Source organism: Rhyacophila brunnea, unplaced genomic scaffold, assembly GCF_057557595.1.
Source record: "Rhyacophila brunnea isolate RB1 unplaced genomic scaffold, BYU_Rbru_1.0 scaffold_3, whole genome shotgun sequence".
NCBI lineage: Eukaryota > Metazoa > Arthropoda > Insecta > Trichoptera > Rhyacophilidae > Rhyacophila > Rhyacophila brunnea.
In genome coordinates this window covers 17,046,072-17,067,078 of record NW_028232965.1, presented here as the reverse complement: position 1 = coordinate 17,067,078, position 21,007 = coordinate 17,046,072, and the positions used below count along the sequence as shown (strand labels likewise).

At 30.9% G+C, this 21,007-nt stretch overlaps 1 protein-coding gene across 3 annotated transcripts in view; it reads left to right on the top strand.

Annotated features, from left to right (window-relative positions):
• The window catches only part of gsb (paired box protein gooseberry), a 79,466-nt gene that overhangs the window by 22,435 nt on the left and 36,024 nt on the right, over positions 1 to 21,007 (top strand). Inside the window, exons 2-4 of one of the 3 annotated variants that reach the window (XM_085952689.1) lie at positions 7,173 to 7,259; positions 19,520 to 19,692; positions 20,262 to 20,520. In XM_085952689.1, coding sequence (XP_085808815.1) covers positions 7,173 to 7,259; positions 19,520 to 19,692; positions 20,262 to 20,520 — 519 coding nt within the window. Of the gene's footprint in view, positions 1 to 7,121; positions 7,260 to 19,519; positions 19,693 to 20,261; positions 20,521 to 21,007 lie in introns of all 3 variants that reach the window. The other 2 variants (XM_085952692.1, XM_085952691.1) reach the window with 2 other exon arrangements.

Below are 21,007 nucleotides of genomic sequence, written 5' to 3'. Positions count from 1 at the left end.
TATAACTAACTGAGAATATTATAGCCGAACTATTACAGTTTTGAGAGCCGAATATATTCTATATCCGAATATTATTGACTCTGACAGCATTAATAATACCTAATACAAAAGACCCTTTCGGCATTTAGGCAAGGAGTCGCAGGCATTCGTTCAAAGGATCGATGTTACTGTAATTTGAAACTAAAAGTTTTATGGCTTTCAAGTAAGTAATTAACTTATATCCTTTAACGGAGATCTGAGGAAAATTTGGAGGGCCTGTATGCTATTGTGGTCCCGGTTAACCCATTTAGACGTTGTGGCACCGTTCAATGGAAATTATAGAGGTCCGAGTGGCCCCACATTAGGTTACCTATATTAACTTAATACCTACGTAGTTATAGTATGCCTACAAAGTCAAATTAGTGTAAGTAACGGTATTCCTTAAATAAACGTATCAAATAATTTCCACGTCATATCATATTAGGTACATTAGGTACCTATAATATATCAACATATGGTGACCGTGCGTCCTTTATTGCAAAGGGCAGTCATTATTTCAGGGCACAGAACAGATAATAAATATAATTCCGATAGGCTATAGGAATACCAATACAAAAACGTTTTGAACGTATGAGAGTGTCCTACAAAAATTAACCACGCATTATAGACGTGCAATAGTGTACCAATATTAAATGAGCGTCAATACATAAACCGAGAGCAGTTGTCAGTATTCGACGTTTGACCTATTCTTGACACGTGTTTAAGTTAATCCAGGATTCTTCCTTACTCGAGATCGGTTGCCTGCTTCTCCTTACCAGTTACGTATTTCAGTTCCCACTAATAGGTATCTACTTTTGAATAGGAAAAAATAATATTCAAAGAAAATATATTACTTAAGCAAGCGAGAGCAAATAAAAACGGTTTGGGGGGTCCATTTCGAAATTATATTCATATTAATTTATTATTGATTTTTGAGGCGGCGAGAGCCATCGCCCAGACCTGCAGCTCGTAGATCGCTTTTATAGCACCGCTGTAGGGTGAGAGAGGGCCGGCTCTGTACCTATAGCTTATCATCGTTTCAAACTTGGAAATTCACCATACCCAGAGACACTCCGCACTTTTAGTCTAGCTATGAATACCTGACCCGCAGCTATAACTACATAATATTATGCTCACGAAGGAATTGTTAAAACAATTTGTTGCATCCACATGTGGTTATCGAATGCACGTCATAATAATTATTAGAATCGTGTCAGTTTGTGTCGTCCGCGATAACATATTTAAAAGCTTTTACTTTACTACCTACTTATAGTTAATTCAATTTCATTCTCGACCCGATATCCATAAGTATACATAATATAATAACGAATAGTGTTGATGATTATTTAAGTTGAAATAAAAGACCATCATTAAAGTAATCAATATTCCGAACGATGATTATTCGCTTTTTAGTAAAACGAAATTTGGTCTATCGATCCAACTAATGATCTTGATTCACACAATTCCGTAATACGTATAATGATTTTGATGATACTTAATAGAGATCTTTTATAGGTATCGTCTGAGTTTTGTTCGTCACTCAAGGCCGGCCGTTTGATGACGGACGGAATTTAAATATTATATTATATTATTATTATCATCTCACGAAGCTTACAAAGCACTTGAAATACATTCAATACCTACCTGTATGGTAAATTACCATTCTCACTCCGAATCAGACTATATGGACCTCCATAGAATGGAGGTATTATTAATACACTATTTTCTGAGTTATGATTTGCTAGCCATTCGACCAACATTAAGAGCAGAATGCAGAAACATTTGTCATAACTAAAATCTCCTTAGCACAAAACACTATGCAGAAACATTGTCCTTAGTTAATATCATGTTGTCTATGGTTCACCTCGTCTTAAAAGCTCCGTTCGTTTTTTCTATTGAAAATAATACCATATTTAAAAATTCTCTTTCCTATGGTTTAGGTAAATTATTTTGTAACTGTTAAACGATGACAAAAATATGACAACTGCACTTTATAGTTTCTTGTACTTTACTGTCATTGTCAATTAACAAGTCGGTTGATCTAGCGGGTTATATGGCATTGTTATGGTTGTTAGTTAAGGTTTAGATTTTAGGTTGGTTAGTTTATTGTTCCACTGTATAACTACAATTTTGCCAAGTGGTAGGTATATGCTCAACATGTAAGTATTTTTCCATCTTAAATTGCACTACCTTTATTTTTTCCATGTTGTTTTTCAATAGATTTTATATAAACTGCATGTCGACTGCTTAATCTTCAAACCAGGTCACTGCACTTTTGTCCAAAGATGAGATTTTGATGGCATTTTGTTATAAAACAAGTTTTATACCTATCCTCACACAAAATTTCAAACACTAAACCTATGAATAAATGCGTTATCGATCTTCAAATAAAACAGCCAACTGCAGGACGTGCCAAATTTCGAATATCGTTTATATATTTTTTATAAGTATGTATGTAAAACGGAAGCTAAAATAGTGTAATTCATAGTGCAGGTCATTTGTAAAAAAAAATCCTAATGTATTTTTGGAATTGTTAAATTCGCTTGATAATTAAATTATTATGTTTTTTATATTTCCTGAACAATTTGCCCAAAAATGCAGTTTGTCGGTTTAAAGATTAAGCAGTCGATGTGTCGTAATTTGTCTCTAGATATTCATCATATAGTTACCCTTAAATATATCGCTATAGTTATGCATAGTTATACATACTCAGCTCATTGAATTTGGTTTTATAAAAATATGTTGAGAAGTTGAGAATAATTGTAGCAAGATACCTTCTAATAGAATTAATAATCTTACATAAGTAATAAATAATGTGTAATTTTATTAGGTTGAACACAGAACAATAATATTAAAGAGAAAGAAAGAGACATCGATAATAATTTAATATAATATTTATTGTAGATTGATTGCCAACTCCAACTATGTGAATAAAACGTGGTGCAGGGTTTCATAAATTTCATTGAATATTGAATATTCAAAATTATGACATTCCATTAAAGAAAAAAAATCCAAAAAAGACCTTTGTGAAATAATAAAAAAAGCTGATACGCGAACACATTATTAAAATGTGTCAAAGTTTGGTGAGTTATAAACGCAACAGCTGTGTCGCGGCAGTGATTTAATTTTTTCATTATAATAATGAGAGGAACAAAAGCCTGGGGCGGGTCAGGGTCGCGGTCAGCCGATGAATTTTCGATCGGGCAAACCTGACTCCGTTCATAGACGTCCTCTCAGATTTGGAAAGGGCAATGATTACATGAGTTCATTTATTATATCATAATACACTTACCTATTACTTTCAAATGGTAAAAGGTATTTTGAGATGTAGGTAGTTTTTTGTCACACCAAATATTCCAATTTTAAATTACTTAAATTATTTCCGATGACAGAAAATTTTAAAAACAAATGAAGGTAGCATTTAGTGTCACATTCGCATTAACACACTGGCGTAGAGTGGGTTATCTGATTTTTACAAAATAGTTTATCAATATATATATAATAAATACCTTTTCCTATTATTAAAACTAAAATTTTAAAATATTCACTACACTAATCATATTATTTTCACTAAATACAAAATTTATGAAGTAAATTCAAGTTTATTTATTTTATTATATGTACCTAGTGAACTTTACAAAATATAAATTTAAGATGTTCACAACATGATATTTAAAAACAAAAATATGTAGTAGGTAATAAACCAGTATAAAAAAAACAAAGAAATGGATGCGGTATTAGAAAAACAGTATTAAGATTACCTAAATAAAAAAATTATAAAGTAGATACATGGAAGTACCTACCCCGAATAAGCTAGGTAGGTAGACCCAATTTTAAGAATTTATAAAACAACGCCCACTTATACTCAATCTCAGACAGGTGGAATATATCAATATTCGATAGCTATGGTCTGTAATTTTTAAAGCAGTCCGGTTATCTGTTTTTTTTTAATATTCAACTTAATAAATTATTTTATACATAATAATTTATACTTATTATATTATATTATTATTTATAGAACATACATAATTTAACAACATCTCATGCTCATGCATATACCCTTTAGAAAAAATAACTATATATACCTGTAACGTAACCACTAAATTCTGGATAAGTATTTCATGTTAAAATTGTCGTAATGAAGTAGGATGCCCGTAGATTAGAAACGCACAAGATATTTTCATATTATGTATGTAGTACTTACCTACTACTAAATTGTGAATATTAATTTCATAATGATATAGATATTTGTAGCTTCAGAATAAATCAAAATAAATATCTATAAATTAGAATTACTAGTAAAAAATATTATTAACAGAATCAAACATAGGTAAAGAAAGGACTGATTCGTCTGGCATTGTGGCCAAGACAAGAATTTGACACCATTCTAGTTACTTATATTTTTTATTTTAATTAGGCAAGGAGTAAGTAGTTACTATACCTACTAACAATATAAAGTAAAGCGTATTCGTAAATTGAATCGTTGAATATTATTAATAACGGTTTTAAACTTTTTAAATTATAAAAACATGATAATTTTACCCCTACTGAGTGTACGCCATTGCTAAGCTTTAAGGCTAGTCCGAAAATTATTGCCCAAAAAAGTTGCACTTCGCTAATTGAAAATGCTTTGTTGTGCCGAAAAGTCAATTCGTCGAATGCAATCAGCTGGGTAGGTATCGATGACGCTGTTTCATTTTCCCAGAAATTAATGTTTTCTAGCTTTGAAAGCTTATCATTTCGCGACTACAAATCGTTTTTCATTACACCTAATTGTATGGAAAATAATTAATTTGGTAAATTCTTACTCAATGTTATTTCGTACCGAAACGCATCTACGTAAATAAATAAATCTACGTATTATTTATAATAAAATTTTAGCTTGGATGAGGATTCAAAGTTTTTTTTAATTTATATTAACAAATAATAATATTTCCGTGCAATATTTTGGACATTATAAAATACGTACATAATATTATTATAAGTGACGTCTATAAGAAATATGCTACCCTTACGCAGACATAAAACCCTAACCCCCTTCTATTTTATCCCCATATAGTTAATTTCATTACGAGATGTGATCTGTAATAATTTATCATTTTTTAACTATGCTTAACTGACAAATGTCTATAATCTATAATAAATCTATCTATATAGTATATAATATCGTTCAGATGAGGTATATTTTGTTAGCTATAATGGCGAAACCTACTATGAAAAATTGTATTATTTTCTTCCCATCATTTTTGACGCCCCTAAGCAGTGGATGAGTTGCCTACCCCGACAGGACGTAACTATGTAATAGCTAGTAGTTTATGAAACCGTAGATGTGTGTCCAATCATAAATTGGGCATAAATAAATCCCTATAAGTAGGTATCTTATTTTTTTCAATATATTGTGTTCTGATAATAGTTAATATTAATATAACCGATCTGTGTAGGTTTTATTATTGGCAATATGCTCCGCTCAGAAGCGAGAATTATACATATTGTTAATTTTAAGTTGATTTTTTTAATATTTTGTACATTCTTACTTACAATGCCTTCTATCATTGAGATAGTACATATAGGTACTCGTTGATATATAATACGCTGTAATCATCTATTATTATATTCTATAATAATATATACCTATATAAGATTATTAGATTTACATTGTTTCTTATCAGGTAGGTACAATAAAAATATTGATACAAAATTTGCAAGTGAAATAATAGTATAATAAGTTTATGGGGTTTACCATAAATTCAATTTTGTTGTAAGTACAATAAAAGGTAAAAAACACTTTTGTTGCGATTGTATTTTAATGGAAAGTAAAGTAACAAACAATATTGAAATTAGCAAGTGCAATACAAATCGTTTTTCGGTTTCATATCTATGTTATTAACAGTGAGTACAGTTTACCAGTCGTTCTCAACAGAGTCTGTCACTACAATGATATTTATAAAATAGTACAACGAAAGTAAAACGAGTAAAAACGAGTAGTAATATTGGTTGGTATGTTTAGTGATTATATCGACCGTGTTTAGGAAAAAGGGCGTTATCCACACAGAACAAATTTTACAGGAGAGGCAAAAAACGTTTTTTGAATGATTTTGGTTTAATATTAATAAAAAATAGGCACATACATTGGGTGCATGATGATTGATGATTTGGTGTAATATCTTTTCGATCTACCAATAATTAAAGAAGTTATTACAGAAAATCATTAAAATTGAGGGTAAATGCTTTTCTCCTTAAATTAAAATTTAATTAAAGCTTAATTAAAACCTGAATTTAGATAATAAATCGGCATTTGCGGCTTACTTCCTTTTTACAGAACGTGTATTTAGTTGTATACATTGTTAATATATAATAAAAGCACTTTTCGAAAAATATAGGGTTACCCCCATTTTCCTAAACACAGTCGATATTATAATGAATTCAACAATTATGACATATTATGATAATATTATATGCATTGACCTCATGAAATTTGGCAAAATGCATAGTTATATAATCTTTAAATAGTCATATCACTATTTTAAATCGTACCTCTTACGACTAAGACCCGTTTCACACGGGACACCCGTGTGGCGCCACCGGCGTGACGAGATTCCGCATTTACACATAACTGAATGGGCGCGTTTAGACGGGGACACAAGAGTGTCGCGTTCATTTATATTATGTAAATGGTGGAGTCACTTAGGTGTCCAGTGTGAAACGGGTCTAAGAATTTAAAAATCACCTGAAAACTGGTGCATCTGGCTAGATAAATTATAATGATTTCAGAAAGAAATAAATAATATTCTTTAGAAATAAAATACACATGTACCATTGATTTTATATATTTTTCTCAGAAATCCATTACTTAAACTTAAAAAATTACAACAATAAGTAATGTTTTTTATTGATTTCTCAATAATTACTATTATGTAGTTATAACATTTTTACAGTAAGACATTGATGATATTGTGTCGTTATTGGGGAGAGTTTGAGAACCCTTGTAACATGTATACGGCCATTTCACGGCATTACATGATTCGATTATAAAATATATACCATATAAACTGTTGCCGGAAAATAATTGATTATTTTTTACGATATTTTTTGCGTTGTTGCAGTGTGCAGTGTATTAATTTAGTTTTCTTTTGCAATCTCTGGTGAACGCTCAGATCTCAAGTACTGGGGACAGGAGGGCTCCAAGATAGCGCGTGATACAATGGCCTGCCACCAAGACAATTTCTATACATACGTTGACGGTAAATATTCAGCCATTTTTTACTATTATTTCTAACATTTTTCTACTGACAACACTTGGTGCTACCTACTCCATTATCAATATTGAATCTATTTTTGCATTGCTCATTGTTAACAATACCTACCTCATTAAATCCCTCTTTCTTTTTGTGTTTCATTTTTGACATCGATTATTGCTAAAAATAGTTACAAAAACTTATTTTGACTAAATCAGAAATCATCATAATATGTCAATAAAAAATAAATATAGGTCTTTCACACCTATATTTTTTCATTGATCTCAATTAAATGGTCGATTTCACCATTTTGTTTTTATTATTATCTAATATAATTTCAATTACCAGTGTTGCACAGGTGCTACGGATGCGGTGTATTCGTTAATTATCTAAAGATATTCATTTAATATAATATGCATAAAAATATTTTTAATAAGTAACTACTTTTCGTTTGATGAAAAAACATTTATTTTTAAGAGAATTCATCATCTCAGAAGTCACCGCACACCACTGATAATTGTCTATACTTTTAATACAAAATATAAAAAAATACTATTATAAACCAAAATATTGAGGGGAAACCTTTTACTATTTATTATACAAATTGCAAAGTGATAAGGAACAGTTCGGTGGTATTGTTGGGCATTGGCGCTTGTAACATATTTGGAATTTTCTTCGGCGATTTTATAAGGGAACTACAGAATCCTCTATCGGGAATGGGACAACTGGACGCCAGGACAATTAGACGCCGCACTGTCGTAGACAAGTAAACAGAACGTAGACGAGGAATTTTCTATCTACTACTTAGTAATTTTAATTCATTTTACTCTTAACATAACGTTTTTTATATTGTGCATTAAGAATTACCATGTCTAAGGCTTTATATAAAAATAAAAAACTCATTTTTCGTTGGAACTTAAACATATTATGCACGATGAAATCATTACTTACGTGTGCATATTTAAATTCTCACTCATAATAATTTAAATATAAATAACAATATTACTTTTAAGCACCTAACGTCTGTTTATTTTCGTTCCCTCCCCTCTATCTGACATGAGAAGGATTTCTTCAAAATTTTTGATTATAAATATATTTTGGCAGGAAATTTTGAGAGAAAAACAATAGTTTCAGTATCGATGACAACGTCCATAATCATTATAATATATTTAAATAGTGTGTAATTCACGTTTATGTTAAAATGATAATTCATACTTTCACACAAAAGGTATGAAAAATCATAATGTAAAAAAAAACTTCCATAATAGTATCATAATCACCTTCTCACTATTTATAATCATGCTGTCGTCATATTATGTTAATTTTTCTGTCTTTATTGCTGTTATCTTGTACTACAAATGATTGATTTTATTAAACATAAAAAATGATGATGTGTTGATTAGGTACATTGAAATGATACACCGCGATTTTTTATTCATATATTACCATTGATGAAATGGTAATAAAATTTTATTGAGCTTACGTGGGAAATTTATTACCGAATATAAATTATTATTTTTTTAAATTTATTAATTAAATTTTAGAGAGGCGCCTTTTCATCTTTTAGACATCTGAATTAAATTACCTAAATAATTTATTATAAGTATTTGTAATTTTGCGGTTTTGTCACATAGCGTTGTCAAAATTAATTACATTTCGCTTTGGATAATATTGCTTTGATAATCGATAATGAACTCTCAAATATACAAAAATACCAATTGGTATAACAAAAAACGTGCTCAATGTTATTATCCTATTCAATATTTGGTAAGAGAATGTTGCTACTTTACTATGATACGAATTCCGATACCTGTGTAGTTGGGAAAATTCGCTGGATAATCAAACAAGTATTCAAAACATCTTAATTATTTTAGATTCATATCGTTTTTTCCTCCACCCTAATTACAAGAAATGGTTCATCTTTACAGAATAATAAAAATAATGGGTAACTGAGAAATTCTTAGCAGGGTTGCCACAAAAATATATCTTATTACAAAATTCTTAAAATTTAGTCTATCTATTAGGTAGGAATAATATTTTTAAAGGCCCACATGCCCAACGTAGGTCAAAATGGAGATTTTATGGTATTTCAAAGCATTAGCCTGAACATTCCTTAAACGTTGTAGATAATCTATTTATATAATTTTTAAGCCTTATTATTCTTTATATTTATTTTAAACATTTGTTGACTGCATAAAGTATTTCTATTACACACAATAGTATTCTTTTAAACCTTTAAACAATTTGAACGAAATATACGAGTACAATCGAAAATCTTCATTTATTGCGAACAGATTACAAACAAAATTATTTTTGTTAATTCTATACTTTAATTTAATAATTTACTTGAAAGCTGTTTTGGGCTATAAACCCATATTCAGAACGGTCGAATCTAAATTTCCGCTGGGTTTATAGCCCGAAACAGCTGTCAAGTAAGTGACTAAATTTAAAGTTGTATTAACAAAAATAATTTTGATTCAAAACCATTGCCCATATTGTACACTGTTTTGAATTTGCATTTTGAAATAAATGGTAAATAATAATTTGAACGAAATAGCTATGCAATCGAAAATCTTAATTTATTGCGAACTGGTTACTGCACTATTCGAAGATAATCAATAACTAGCACTACCATCGTAATTCGCAATTCTGAATATAGTTGGCCTTGGGTTTTAATTATTAGTTGATAGACTAGATCACTAAAACAACGCAGCACTATTTTTATTATATTTTTTAAAATTCGTTTTTAATAATGAATTAATTCTTTCTATAAATATAATAATATTATACTGAAGAATAAAGATGGTTAAATATTGACTACATATCGAAGAAAATAATAATCTCGTCAAGTTGTCTGACTGCACGTATTCGTGTTTAGTATTAATCGCCAGGCTTCGCCGGTTCCCTGTACTTTGTTTTAAAACTGAAAACAGCAATTTAGCAGTAGCTAAGTAATTATATCTAAAAGCAAAAGTCTCAAGTGTTTGTTAGTTAATTATTGTCGGCGTATAAATTATTCAACAAATTAGATTTGCCAGTCAGGTGCCTGTAAAATGTGTACCTACCTACCAGCTTGCGAATGCGAGATTACGTCGATAGTGTTTGTATGTATTATGGAGGCAATTTCATACCGGTGAAAATAATTTATTACTCCGAAACATGCCATCGGGATAAGATCCGATCCGAACTAACATCACAGCTTTTGATTTGTTTAAATAAAGAGTTAGGTACCTAGTATTTATTTTCAGCCAATAGTTTTTGGTATAATTACTTTAATCATAATATTATCATAATCCATCCAGTGAGTCTATTATATACACAAGGTGGCTTTCGACAGTAGTTTACCATATTTATGTACCTATTGAGGTGCTTAAAGTCAGACAATGTTATCTACAAAAAAGTGTTTTGAGATAACGTTATTTTACATTTACGGCTACATGATAGTCAAACAACGTTATGTCAATCTTTTTTAATTTCCTATTAATTAACACAATGCTTACTTTTAATTAATTTCGTAATTAACGTGTTAATTTGCATTTGAAAAGTAATTAGCAAAAACACAATTTTGTGCGGCCCGTAAGCTATGGGTTAAATCGTCAGTATAGTTTAACGCTAACTACATAAGTTACCCTTGTTTTCATATTTTTTTAAAACTATCCCTATAAATTTTAACATCATCATAAGCAAGATAAATGTACAATACACAATAAATTATAAAATATTAACATTGGGTTTTAAATAAACATTTCCCTTGTTGAGTTACAAGAATCTAAAATAACGATTTTTGGCTCTCCTGTAAATTTGCACTTTTGTAGATAGTGTTGTTTGACACGAAGCCCTCGGTTACAGTAAGTTAACCGTACAAAGTGTGAAAAAGTGCTATGTTGTAACAGACCTTCTCTTGGCTGTGTTAACTTTTAGAGCGAGACAGTTTTGACAGTTTAGACGGCAAACTTATTGTAACAATTATAAACCTCAATACATACATATCATAAACTACCGTCGATAGTCGCCTTGTATATATTATAATATACCCACATTTCAATATAGTCGGTTATACACAGGGAACTCAGAAATAATGGGAACTAAAATACCTAACGGGTAAGGCGATAGCAGGTAACCGACTCGATTAAGGAAGAATCCGTGTTAAACTTACACACGTGTCAAGAATACGTTTACGTCGAAAACTGAAAACTGCTCTCGGTTTATGCATTTACGCTCATTTAATGTTGGTGTATTACACACACTATTGCACGTGCATAATGCGTGCTTCATTTTCGTATGACACTCACACATTCAAAAACCCTGCATCAATATGCGGCGTATTGAATATAGCCTATCGGTATTCCATTTATTATCTGTTCTGCGGTTTTACATTTCAAAATAGGTAACTAGATGGTGTAACCGTAACCAGTAGATAAGTTAGTTATGTATTTAATATACCTAAATCTTTGACGGGTTGCTAAAAACCATTAAAATGACGTCCATTAAAATGTGGATTTCGACCGTGGCTCATTGTTTTAAAATGTTATATAAAGTTTTACAAGTATGTCTCGTTTATGTTATAAAGTTGACGATTTTTATAAAATATTGATATATTTTTAATAAAATATGTCGAGAAACTTTAAACTATTGTGGGTAGATACCTGTCTACTTTTGTGTCTGTTAGGGCTTTTTTACACGAGCTTCGTATTAGTGTTCGCTACTCGCACTAAACCGACATAACTATGTTAGGAATCACAATATTGATGTAAATAAGTATAGTACCTATACCTATTACCTATTCATGTAGGTATATTTACATTAAGTATATTTTTTATATTGTCAATAGCAAAGAGACCCCGTTTTGAATGAATATTTTTATGTATTTAGACCTGTGCATGTGTATCTATACTAACTATGATATAAACGTGTATGTATTTAGATTGTATAATTTGCATTCGATTCTCAGCATTAATGATAATAATTAATAATGGTTAATCGGCCATATTAAAATATTATATTTTTTTTATATATAAATGTTTTATTAAAATAGATACTCATAAGTTACGTTATACCAACACGCTTGAAGAATAATATATTTATCTACTTAAAAATATTCATGCAAATTCAATTTGCAAAATAAGGACATCGCAGCATGATCAATCGACAAAATGAATTCATTAAAATTTGCGTTTAACTGGATTTTAATAAGCTCTTACGTTTTTAATCCAAATGGAAATGTCGGTTACAGCATTTTGGCGTTGGAACGTCACACGGAACCAGGGTCAATTGATTGGCGTACCCTTTCATTAACGTACGCCGACTGGTAATTCGATTTGTCAAAGCTTGTAATCACCTCGCTTCATTATCATAACAGCGTAAGGTGTACAGAGTCAATTATTTATCGAAATACATTCAATTTATTCGAGCTCAGGTGTGGATTACTGATGCATAATAATATGACAACTCACATAAGATGAACTCTCACCAGAAAAATAAAAAAACATTATTTCATATTATCATTATCAGATTACCTAGTTGTAATAAATACTAGGGTTTGTCCGGGATCCCTCAGAATAACTTTTGATCATAATTAAAGACGAGACGAAGTTCTATCTCTCTTCTTTTTTCTTCTTTTGACCATGTCAGATCCTAATACGATCATAATATGAGAATGAGACTTCCACACATGGGGAGGTTTAACAGATTTTTGTTTTTACAAGAAATATATGTTAGCGACTTGCACAACCTATGTGTATTTGCCGAACCCAGGATTCGAACCTGGGACCCACGACATTATAAGCCGATGCGTAAGCCGCTCGGCCATCGTAGGCGTAAATCTCTTCCGAGTAAAATCAGAATACCTACCCACCAACATAGGTACCTATTTTATAGAACAAAAGATCAAATAATTAATTATGTAGGTAGTAATTAGGTACCTACGCTATATTGTTATATTATGTAAAAATGTACCTGCACAATTTTTCATAGACAGTGTTCATTTTCCCATTTTCGGTTATGTTATGTAGATATTTTTTTTATCATACGAAAGTAATTTATCAAATATTCTAAATTACGTAAAAAGAATGATGTGAATTCAAAAAAATCTAAATTATTTCCGGTCAACACACAATGCATTAATATATTCCACACGCGGAAGCTTTTATAAGCAAATTTCAACATGACTGTTTCAACAAAACATGGCCACTATTTGCTTATAAAGGTATAACAATGCATTGGGTTATAACATTTTTTATAAGAAACGATAAAAAACTTACCCCATGGGCTATGTTACACACCGAAACTACAATACGTTATCATTATAAATGATTAATAATCTAATAAAATTATGTTATAAGAAATAAGTAAGTAGGTATGTATTTCAGTTTTTTGTTAGTGTAAAATTTTAAATATTAAACATTTTAGATAGATATTAAATATTATTAGATTAATTAGGTTATATTTTCACAGAATATCAACGTGGATAAATGATATTTTTATTACTGCATGATTCAGTGCATATTTTTTAATTTCTCTTTGTGTCGCCTTCTATAGACGGTTTCCCACCAAAGTGTATTAGGTAGGTACCTACTACTCCCTATCCTGGGGCAGTCATATTACTCGTATCAGATATCAGATCACCAATGTCTTGAACATTTGGCCATTTACGAAGGTCAGACAGCCGACAATATCTCTCTATATACGGCACTGAAGTCTTGTACATTTTCCTGCAATCTTATAGTTTATACCAAGTAGTTACATAATAAAAGATTATAAATTAAATAGATGTAGGTATTTCAATCAGATGGAAACGACAAAATCATTGGGAATAGTTTTATGCCATCTCAGTGGTTCCATTGAATAAATATGTTCATAATGTCAAGCTCAGTGGAAGATGTCACGAAGCAAAACGGAACGCGTTAAAAAACTAATAAATTCCTGCGTATTCCGAAGTTTTTTTTTTAATAATGTTCGATACTCTATTGAACTGAAGTTTTATTGTGCATGCTCTGTTTTCTTTCACGTGAAGCGGAAAAGTTTGAAAGCATTGTTTCCTGTTCGATAAGTACGAACAATAAAAATCGAGTTAACTGATTTAACCTGCATTTACGAACATGCAACACTCTCGATAGTGTTTTCAGCTTTCTACAAAATCTATGACTATGACAAAAATTCTGACTACCTACCGGTATTGCTTTTCAAATTTTAATTACAATATCATGTATTATATAAATACAAACAAGATATATATGATAATTAATTATAGAAAAAATAGCTGTTCCTAGGGGTTTTGCATTGCATAAATTAAATAATCGCAATCTCAATGACGTGGTTATTATAATATATGTACGTACATGTATGCCAGCACACAGATAAATAGGATGATGGGTGGGGAAAGATTATCCCTAATATATTATCAATACTTATAATTATTTATTATGTTTTTTTAAGGGGGCGGGGTTAGCAAAATTTACCAGGTGCCACTGGCCATTGATTTTTGCATTTATCACGCGAATCTTAGCTCTTTTCCGGATACATACTCCATATTCAGACTCAGTTAAATATTCATAAAATATATTTTAAATTATTATTTTTATAGACTGATCAGGCCATCGATATAAAAAATTGCCATATCCACCTGTAAGTGGAAAATATGGGCGTCCGTGGAATTGTGGTTATTATTTCTACCTACTTGACTTTTTACAAAGAATTTGTTCTTTTGACGTATTAACTTACCTACTAGATACCTTCTTCGTTTATCTTAAAAAAGGGTTAAATCGATAAAGTAGGTATTTCTTATGAGTTTGTAATTTTGGTATTTTCCGTTTTACGCGGAATCAAAATTATTGCACTTGGGTAGGTACCTACAATAGGTATATTTAATTTATTGCAAATTATTACGGTTAGCAATACTGGGATTTACTTCTTTACTTAAACTTCTGTACTATTACGCATCTTTGATAAATTTATATTGGATTAGATTAATAAATTTGGTTTTTAGTGTAATCAGCAGGTAAGATTTTGTATCCTAATGTTATACTGTATTGATGTATTCCATACATACACGTATCAAATAAAAATATGTCTACATATCATTTTTTCCAATGGCCGGTAAAAGTAAAAGTATCGAAGAATGAATACGTGCACTATATTTAGGAATACTTTGCCATTATTTGCTTGTTTGTGCAGATTTTCTGCTCAACTAAACCGTTCATGAAAACGTGTTTGAATAAAACACGCATTGTACCCATTGTGTGCGGCAAGCTGTTTCACCATGGACCGCCGCGATAGCACGTCGCACGTTGCAATATACCCAGCGATTTTTTTTACTTCAATTTAACTGTAGCTGCAGCAGGGAAATTTTTAGTACAATTTATAATAATATCATAGAGTTGAAAGAAATATAAAAATTCGCTAATCATCTTGGGCTTTCGAATTAAAATTTAATTTCAAAACATTATAAGAATGAAAACATTAAATACGTAAACACCCCATAGGCATGATAATATAGATAATAGATACTGACGTATATTAGAAAGCATATTGTCTTGTTTTGGAAGTGGGTGAGAATAGTAGACAGATTTGTAGTACCTACCGTTTGACCACTGACAACAATCAAATATATAATAATAATAATAATTTATTCACTGGTCGAATTACGTAAACTACCTATATACTGAGCGACCAAATAGATGCATGAGCTTATTTTAATTGTCACTATATTTATTATCCTCGCTTTACTACCCAGCATAATCATTATAACATGTGATTAAGACCTGGCTCTGTAGTGTCAGGTATAATCACAGCACAGATTATTAAATAGAAATGTAGAAGCCATCGCCGTAGACCATGATTTTGAAGCAAGTTATTTTATGACGGTCAGGACGTAAAACCCAAGTATAAGAAAGCGCGCTGACTGTCCCCAAATATTGAATGCACGTTACATTTACGTAATAAACTTTAATGCATATTATTATCATACTGACGTAACCATTGAAAATAACATATTCTCTAACACATTACAAGTTTATCTCTTTTTTTGCATACTCGATAGACGGTTACCATCAATTTTGAGTTACCTCGGTATAATTATTAAATTTTACATATTTATAATTAGAATAAAATACCTATAGTACTTAATTCGCATAATGATCAGGACTGATTTCTTCCATTTAGGAGATATTGTAAAAAAAATCCCAGCCACAGCAATAAGGCCGAACCAAGGCATGAACCATTTACGTTTGTTTTACCTCGTAGGTAGAGCATGTATCTACAGTGTATTTACATTGATTAAACGTTTGTTGTTATCGTAGTATAGGTAGGTAGGTACCTACCATCATCAATTTTATGTCGTATACGTGTGGAAATTTGTGATAAGAAACAACATTCAAAATTATAAAAATTAACTAAACCAAAACTGGGTCAAAACGTAGTCTTACAGTTTTGATAGATTAACTAACTAAATTTAATATTACAATAGATTAGCTAGTTTACGACTCTGAAGTTTAATGCGTCATTCCAGTTTTCATTAGTTAATTGGTAAACTGTATAGGATTATGTTGATATGGGCGAAGTTAATAATATTAAATTTAGTGTTTGATAAAATCTCGTAGTATATTGTTACTATTCAGCAATAATAATGACATTCTTTCTAATGTATTATAATACAAAATAATAAATAGTGACCCGCACCTGACTGCGTGGTGGAGGACCCGAAAGAAATATTGCTACATGGTCCGTGATGCGGTGTTGTTCCCCTATCTGTTTGCTTTCTTTATTGCATTTTTTTCTTCTGGCATCGTTTTCATTGCACTCGAATTGGTGCGATGAAATGTATCGATCGTGTTCAACAATCGCCTACGCCGGGGGTGGTCTTTTAAGGTAGCATGTCCCTGACAAGATAATGCCTTGCCGAAAGCTTTTTCTGAGCTTTATTATGCGGATGGATTCAGTGTGTGAATTCACGTATGTGCGTAGCTTTTGGGCAGTGATATACCCGACTTTTATATTTGATTACTGATAACTTTATTCGGTTCCGGTCCACTTGCGTTTTCTTTTCACAAAAGAACAGAAAAAATGTTAATTTACATCACGTGTGTTGAATCAGTTGTGGAGATTTGTTTCAACAATTATTACTTACTTAGATATTTATATTACTTAGAAATCCTCATAGAAAATACCTAGGTACCTAGTTCTTTTATTGCTATATCTTATATATTGTAATACCTACCTACTATGTACCTAATAAGGTATCAATATATCATTATTAGCTTCATGTCTTCATAGGTGAGTTTCTTACTGTTATAATGACATTGAATAATTAGCTATTTGAGAATTTGCTGTGGACCCCTATGACATGATATATTATAATATTTTAGTGTAAACATTTAAAATTATATATATATCCGGTAGTTATTTGCGATTGAGTTAGATTTAAGTGTAATTTATTTAAAGTTTTATAATTAAATAGTTAAATACTATGTATACATTTACATTAATAGATAGAAGGTTCATATAATAGGTAATGTTTAAAATAACAATAAATAATAAATTCCCTTTTTTCATTTCCAGTTTTGTGAAAAATCAATGAAGTGAAATACATCCAATTTAAAACCATTGTGTCCTTATATAATAATAAAGATTTTTTTTTGTAATATAAACCTATGTTGAATGATTCTAAAGTGCTCAATTCGCAATAATGGTTGTGTAGAAAAATCTCGTTATTATTAAGTGGTGAAGAATGACCGACGATCGTTCCTTTGTGGGGATAAAAGATGAAACGTATAATATCTTGGCAATGTCCTTTAACTATTTATGCCTACTTAAACTTATTGAAAAGCTCGAGCAAAAGCTTAGCAGAACTTGTTTATAAAGCTCGTAACTAGTTTGCGAAGCTTCTGTTCAAAATAAGATTATTATTATGAAGATGACGTAAGTCTCTGCTGACACAGCGAAGCTTCAATTTTCGTCCATGAATACAAATTTAATGTTTAAACAAATATTGAATTTAACGCGCTGTAGTCTTTAAATTGATATACTATGTCAAATATACATACTATGTCAAATATTTATAAAGCTGTCATTAAACTTTTCTGGAAAAACTGTCTAAGTTAACGGCAGTATCAATACAAAATATAGCAATTCACTAGGGGCTTTCATGAAATATTTTATTTAAGTACCTATATGAAAATTATTTAATTTTGCCATATGAGTTGTTAGTACTTATACAGTATACCTATACCTAACACAGTGGTTTAATCGTCATATATCCCCACGTTACCTAGTGCGAGCTCGAATTCATACGGTTAATTTTGCAATTATTCATGTTTAACTAAGACAATGCCAAGCAAATAGCCAACAACGTTATTTGTAAAAAATGTTTTAAGATAATCTGCACTTTGTGGATGGCAATATTCTCCTCTTAGGAACAAACGTGATAATTTAATGACTTTTTACGTCATATTATTGTAGCTCTATTGTATGTAGGTATATTAAGTAGGTACCTATCTAATATTTCTAAAACTAAACGGACTATCCGTATAAAATGTTGTGAAATGAAAGCTTACCAAGTGAACATGTGGTAATCACCAATAATTTGTATAAGTAGGTACATAGAATGATACCTAATAGTATATTGTATGTTATTGGTGTTATATTATACTATTTTAAATATTCCAGTGATCCTAAATAAGTAGAAAACGTCCGGAAGATAATTTATAGAGGATAGACCTACAGGCCGTTGGATTTACAAAATAATTGAGTTAATAATTAATTAAGGGGGGACATGCTCAGCGTAAGTAAAAATGGAGCTTTTTGCTCCTTAGAGCCCCTCAAAGCTCCATTTTGACCCACGCTGAGCACGTCCGCCCTTAAGTATATTGCAATAAGAAATGTAAAATCAGTCTGGGGGAAGCATTCATACAGTATCCAGTATGAAAGCCAGGCTGATGATAATAATGTTTATTGTAAAATAGAATTTTAAAATCTCAAATAAATAACACAGTTTTACTAATTTACTTTTAGCAAAATTTTAAAATAACAGTACCTACCAACTTACCTAGTTTAATTTTGAATTTGTTATTTCAGTAGGGTTTAATAAAGGGCATTTGTTTATACTGAGTTTTCTACGCAATATAAGTAAACAGAGTTAATTCAAGTTTGCTTTCATTTGTTAATCCTATTAGCACTTCATCTTATGACCCGTTTAATTAGCATTCCTAAGAATCCCATAAATCCCCCTAAATGGCTGTACGAATTTCCATTTAAATTGGTATTTTATTCAGGTCAAGGGCGAGTGAATCAGCTGGGCGGAGTGTTTATCAATGGAAGACCACTTCCGAATCACATCAGACTGAAGATTGTGGAAATGGCAGCCGCGGGTGTACGCCCATGTGTCATCTCCAGACAGCTTAGAGTTTCACATGGATGTGTCTCTAAGATACTGAACCGTTACCAAGTATGTTTATGAATGTAGCAATGTATTATTTTTCCTATTATCAGAAAATAAATCTCATTAATACGGCATAGGTACTTTTCAATAATAAATTGTATTATTTTAAAAACAAATGTTAAAACACAGTGGGGTACCGGGTAAGTAGTTGTATGTATCTGGTGTTGACTGACAGTTTCTGAAAACGAAATACAAACAATAATATATATATTAATAGTTGATGCTCAATTTACCGACGACAAATTAACCGGTGACAAAAAATCCTAGGTGATGCACTATAATTATTATATTTTTTACAGATGACTCATTTAATTTCGGCACGACTTTAATAATTCTTTCTGTACACGTGTGACACGTGCAGTGAAATTGGGTTAACATATTATTATAGTAATTCTGTAAGTAGTTTTAAAGATTAGGTAGCCGGGAAATAGTTTTCCTATCTATCCCGGTAAATCGTGAGTCTTACTATAAATACAAGTATGACAATATTTCAATAATAAATGTAAAGTTTATTTTTCTCTATACAGGGGAAACATAATTACTTAAAGTAAAAATGTATTTTTCTCCATTATTAGGAAACTGGCTCAATTCGTCCAGGAGTAATCGGTGGTTCGAAACCCAGGGTTGCCACACCAGAAGTGGAGAACAGAATCGAAGAACTAAAGCGTCAGAACCCTGGTATATTTTCTTGGGAGATCAGAGACAAGCTGATCAAGGATGGTGTGTGTGACAAGCACACTGCGCCTTCGGTCAGCTCCATCTCGAGACTCATCAGGGGCGGACGTCGAGATGAATCAGATCCACGGAGGAATCACAGCATTGACGGAATATTAGGTAAGTGCTTTATTATTTTAAAATTGATTTATTCATTTGTATTAAATTTCGATCGTATAACTGTCGTATTATCACACTACAACAGTCGACAGCTGATAATGCTGCGAAATAGTTTGTCGTAAAATTGAAGTTCCGAGAGTAAGTTACACGTCATGGTGCTTTTTATTCGATAATTATTGGTCATAAAACTATGCCAATTAATTCAACTAGTATACCTACTTACTAAAAGTTTGACTATACCTGAATATTTTCTTGAAATATTTGTTTTCCGTCTTGTCTAATTTAAATTGTATTCCACTTACAAAACTGCGAAAAATAGAAAAAAATGATACCTACAATATTTGACCATTAAAATTATAAAAATTGTTTACCGCGTATTAAAAAACACCAGGTAGATGTGCTCAATAACTGTTGCACTCAAATATTAGGTAGGTGTATTACCTGTTTGACTTACTTATATTTAAATAAAAATGAGTTTTTTTTACTA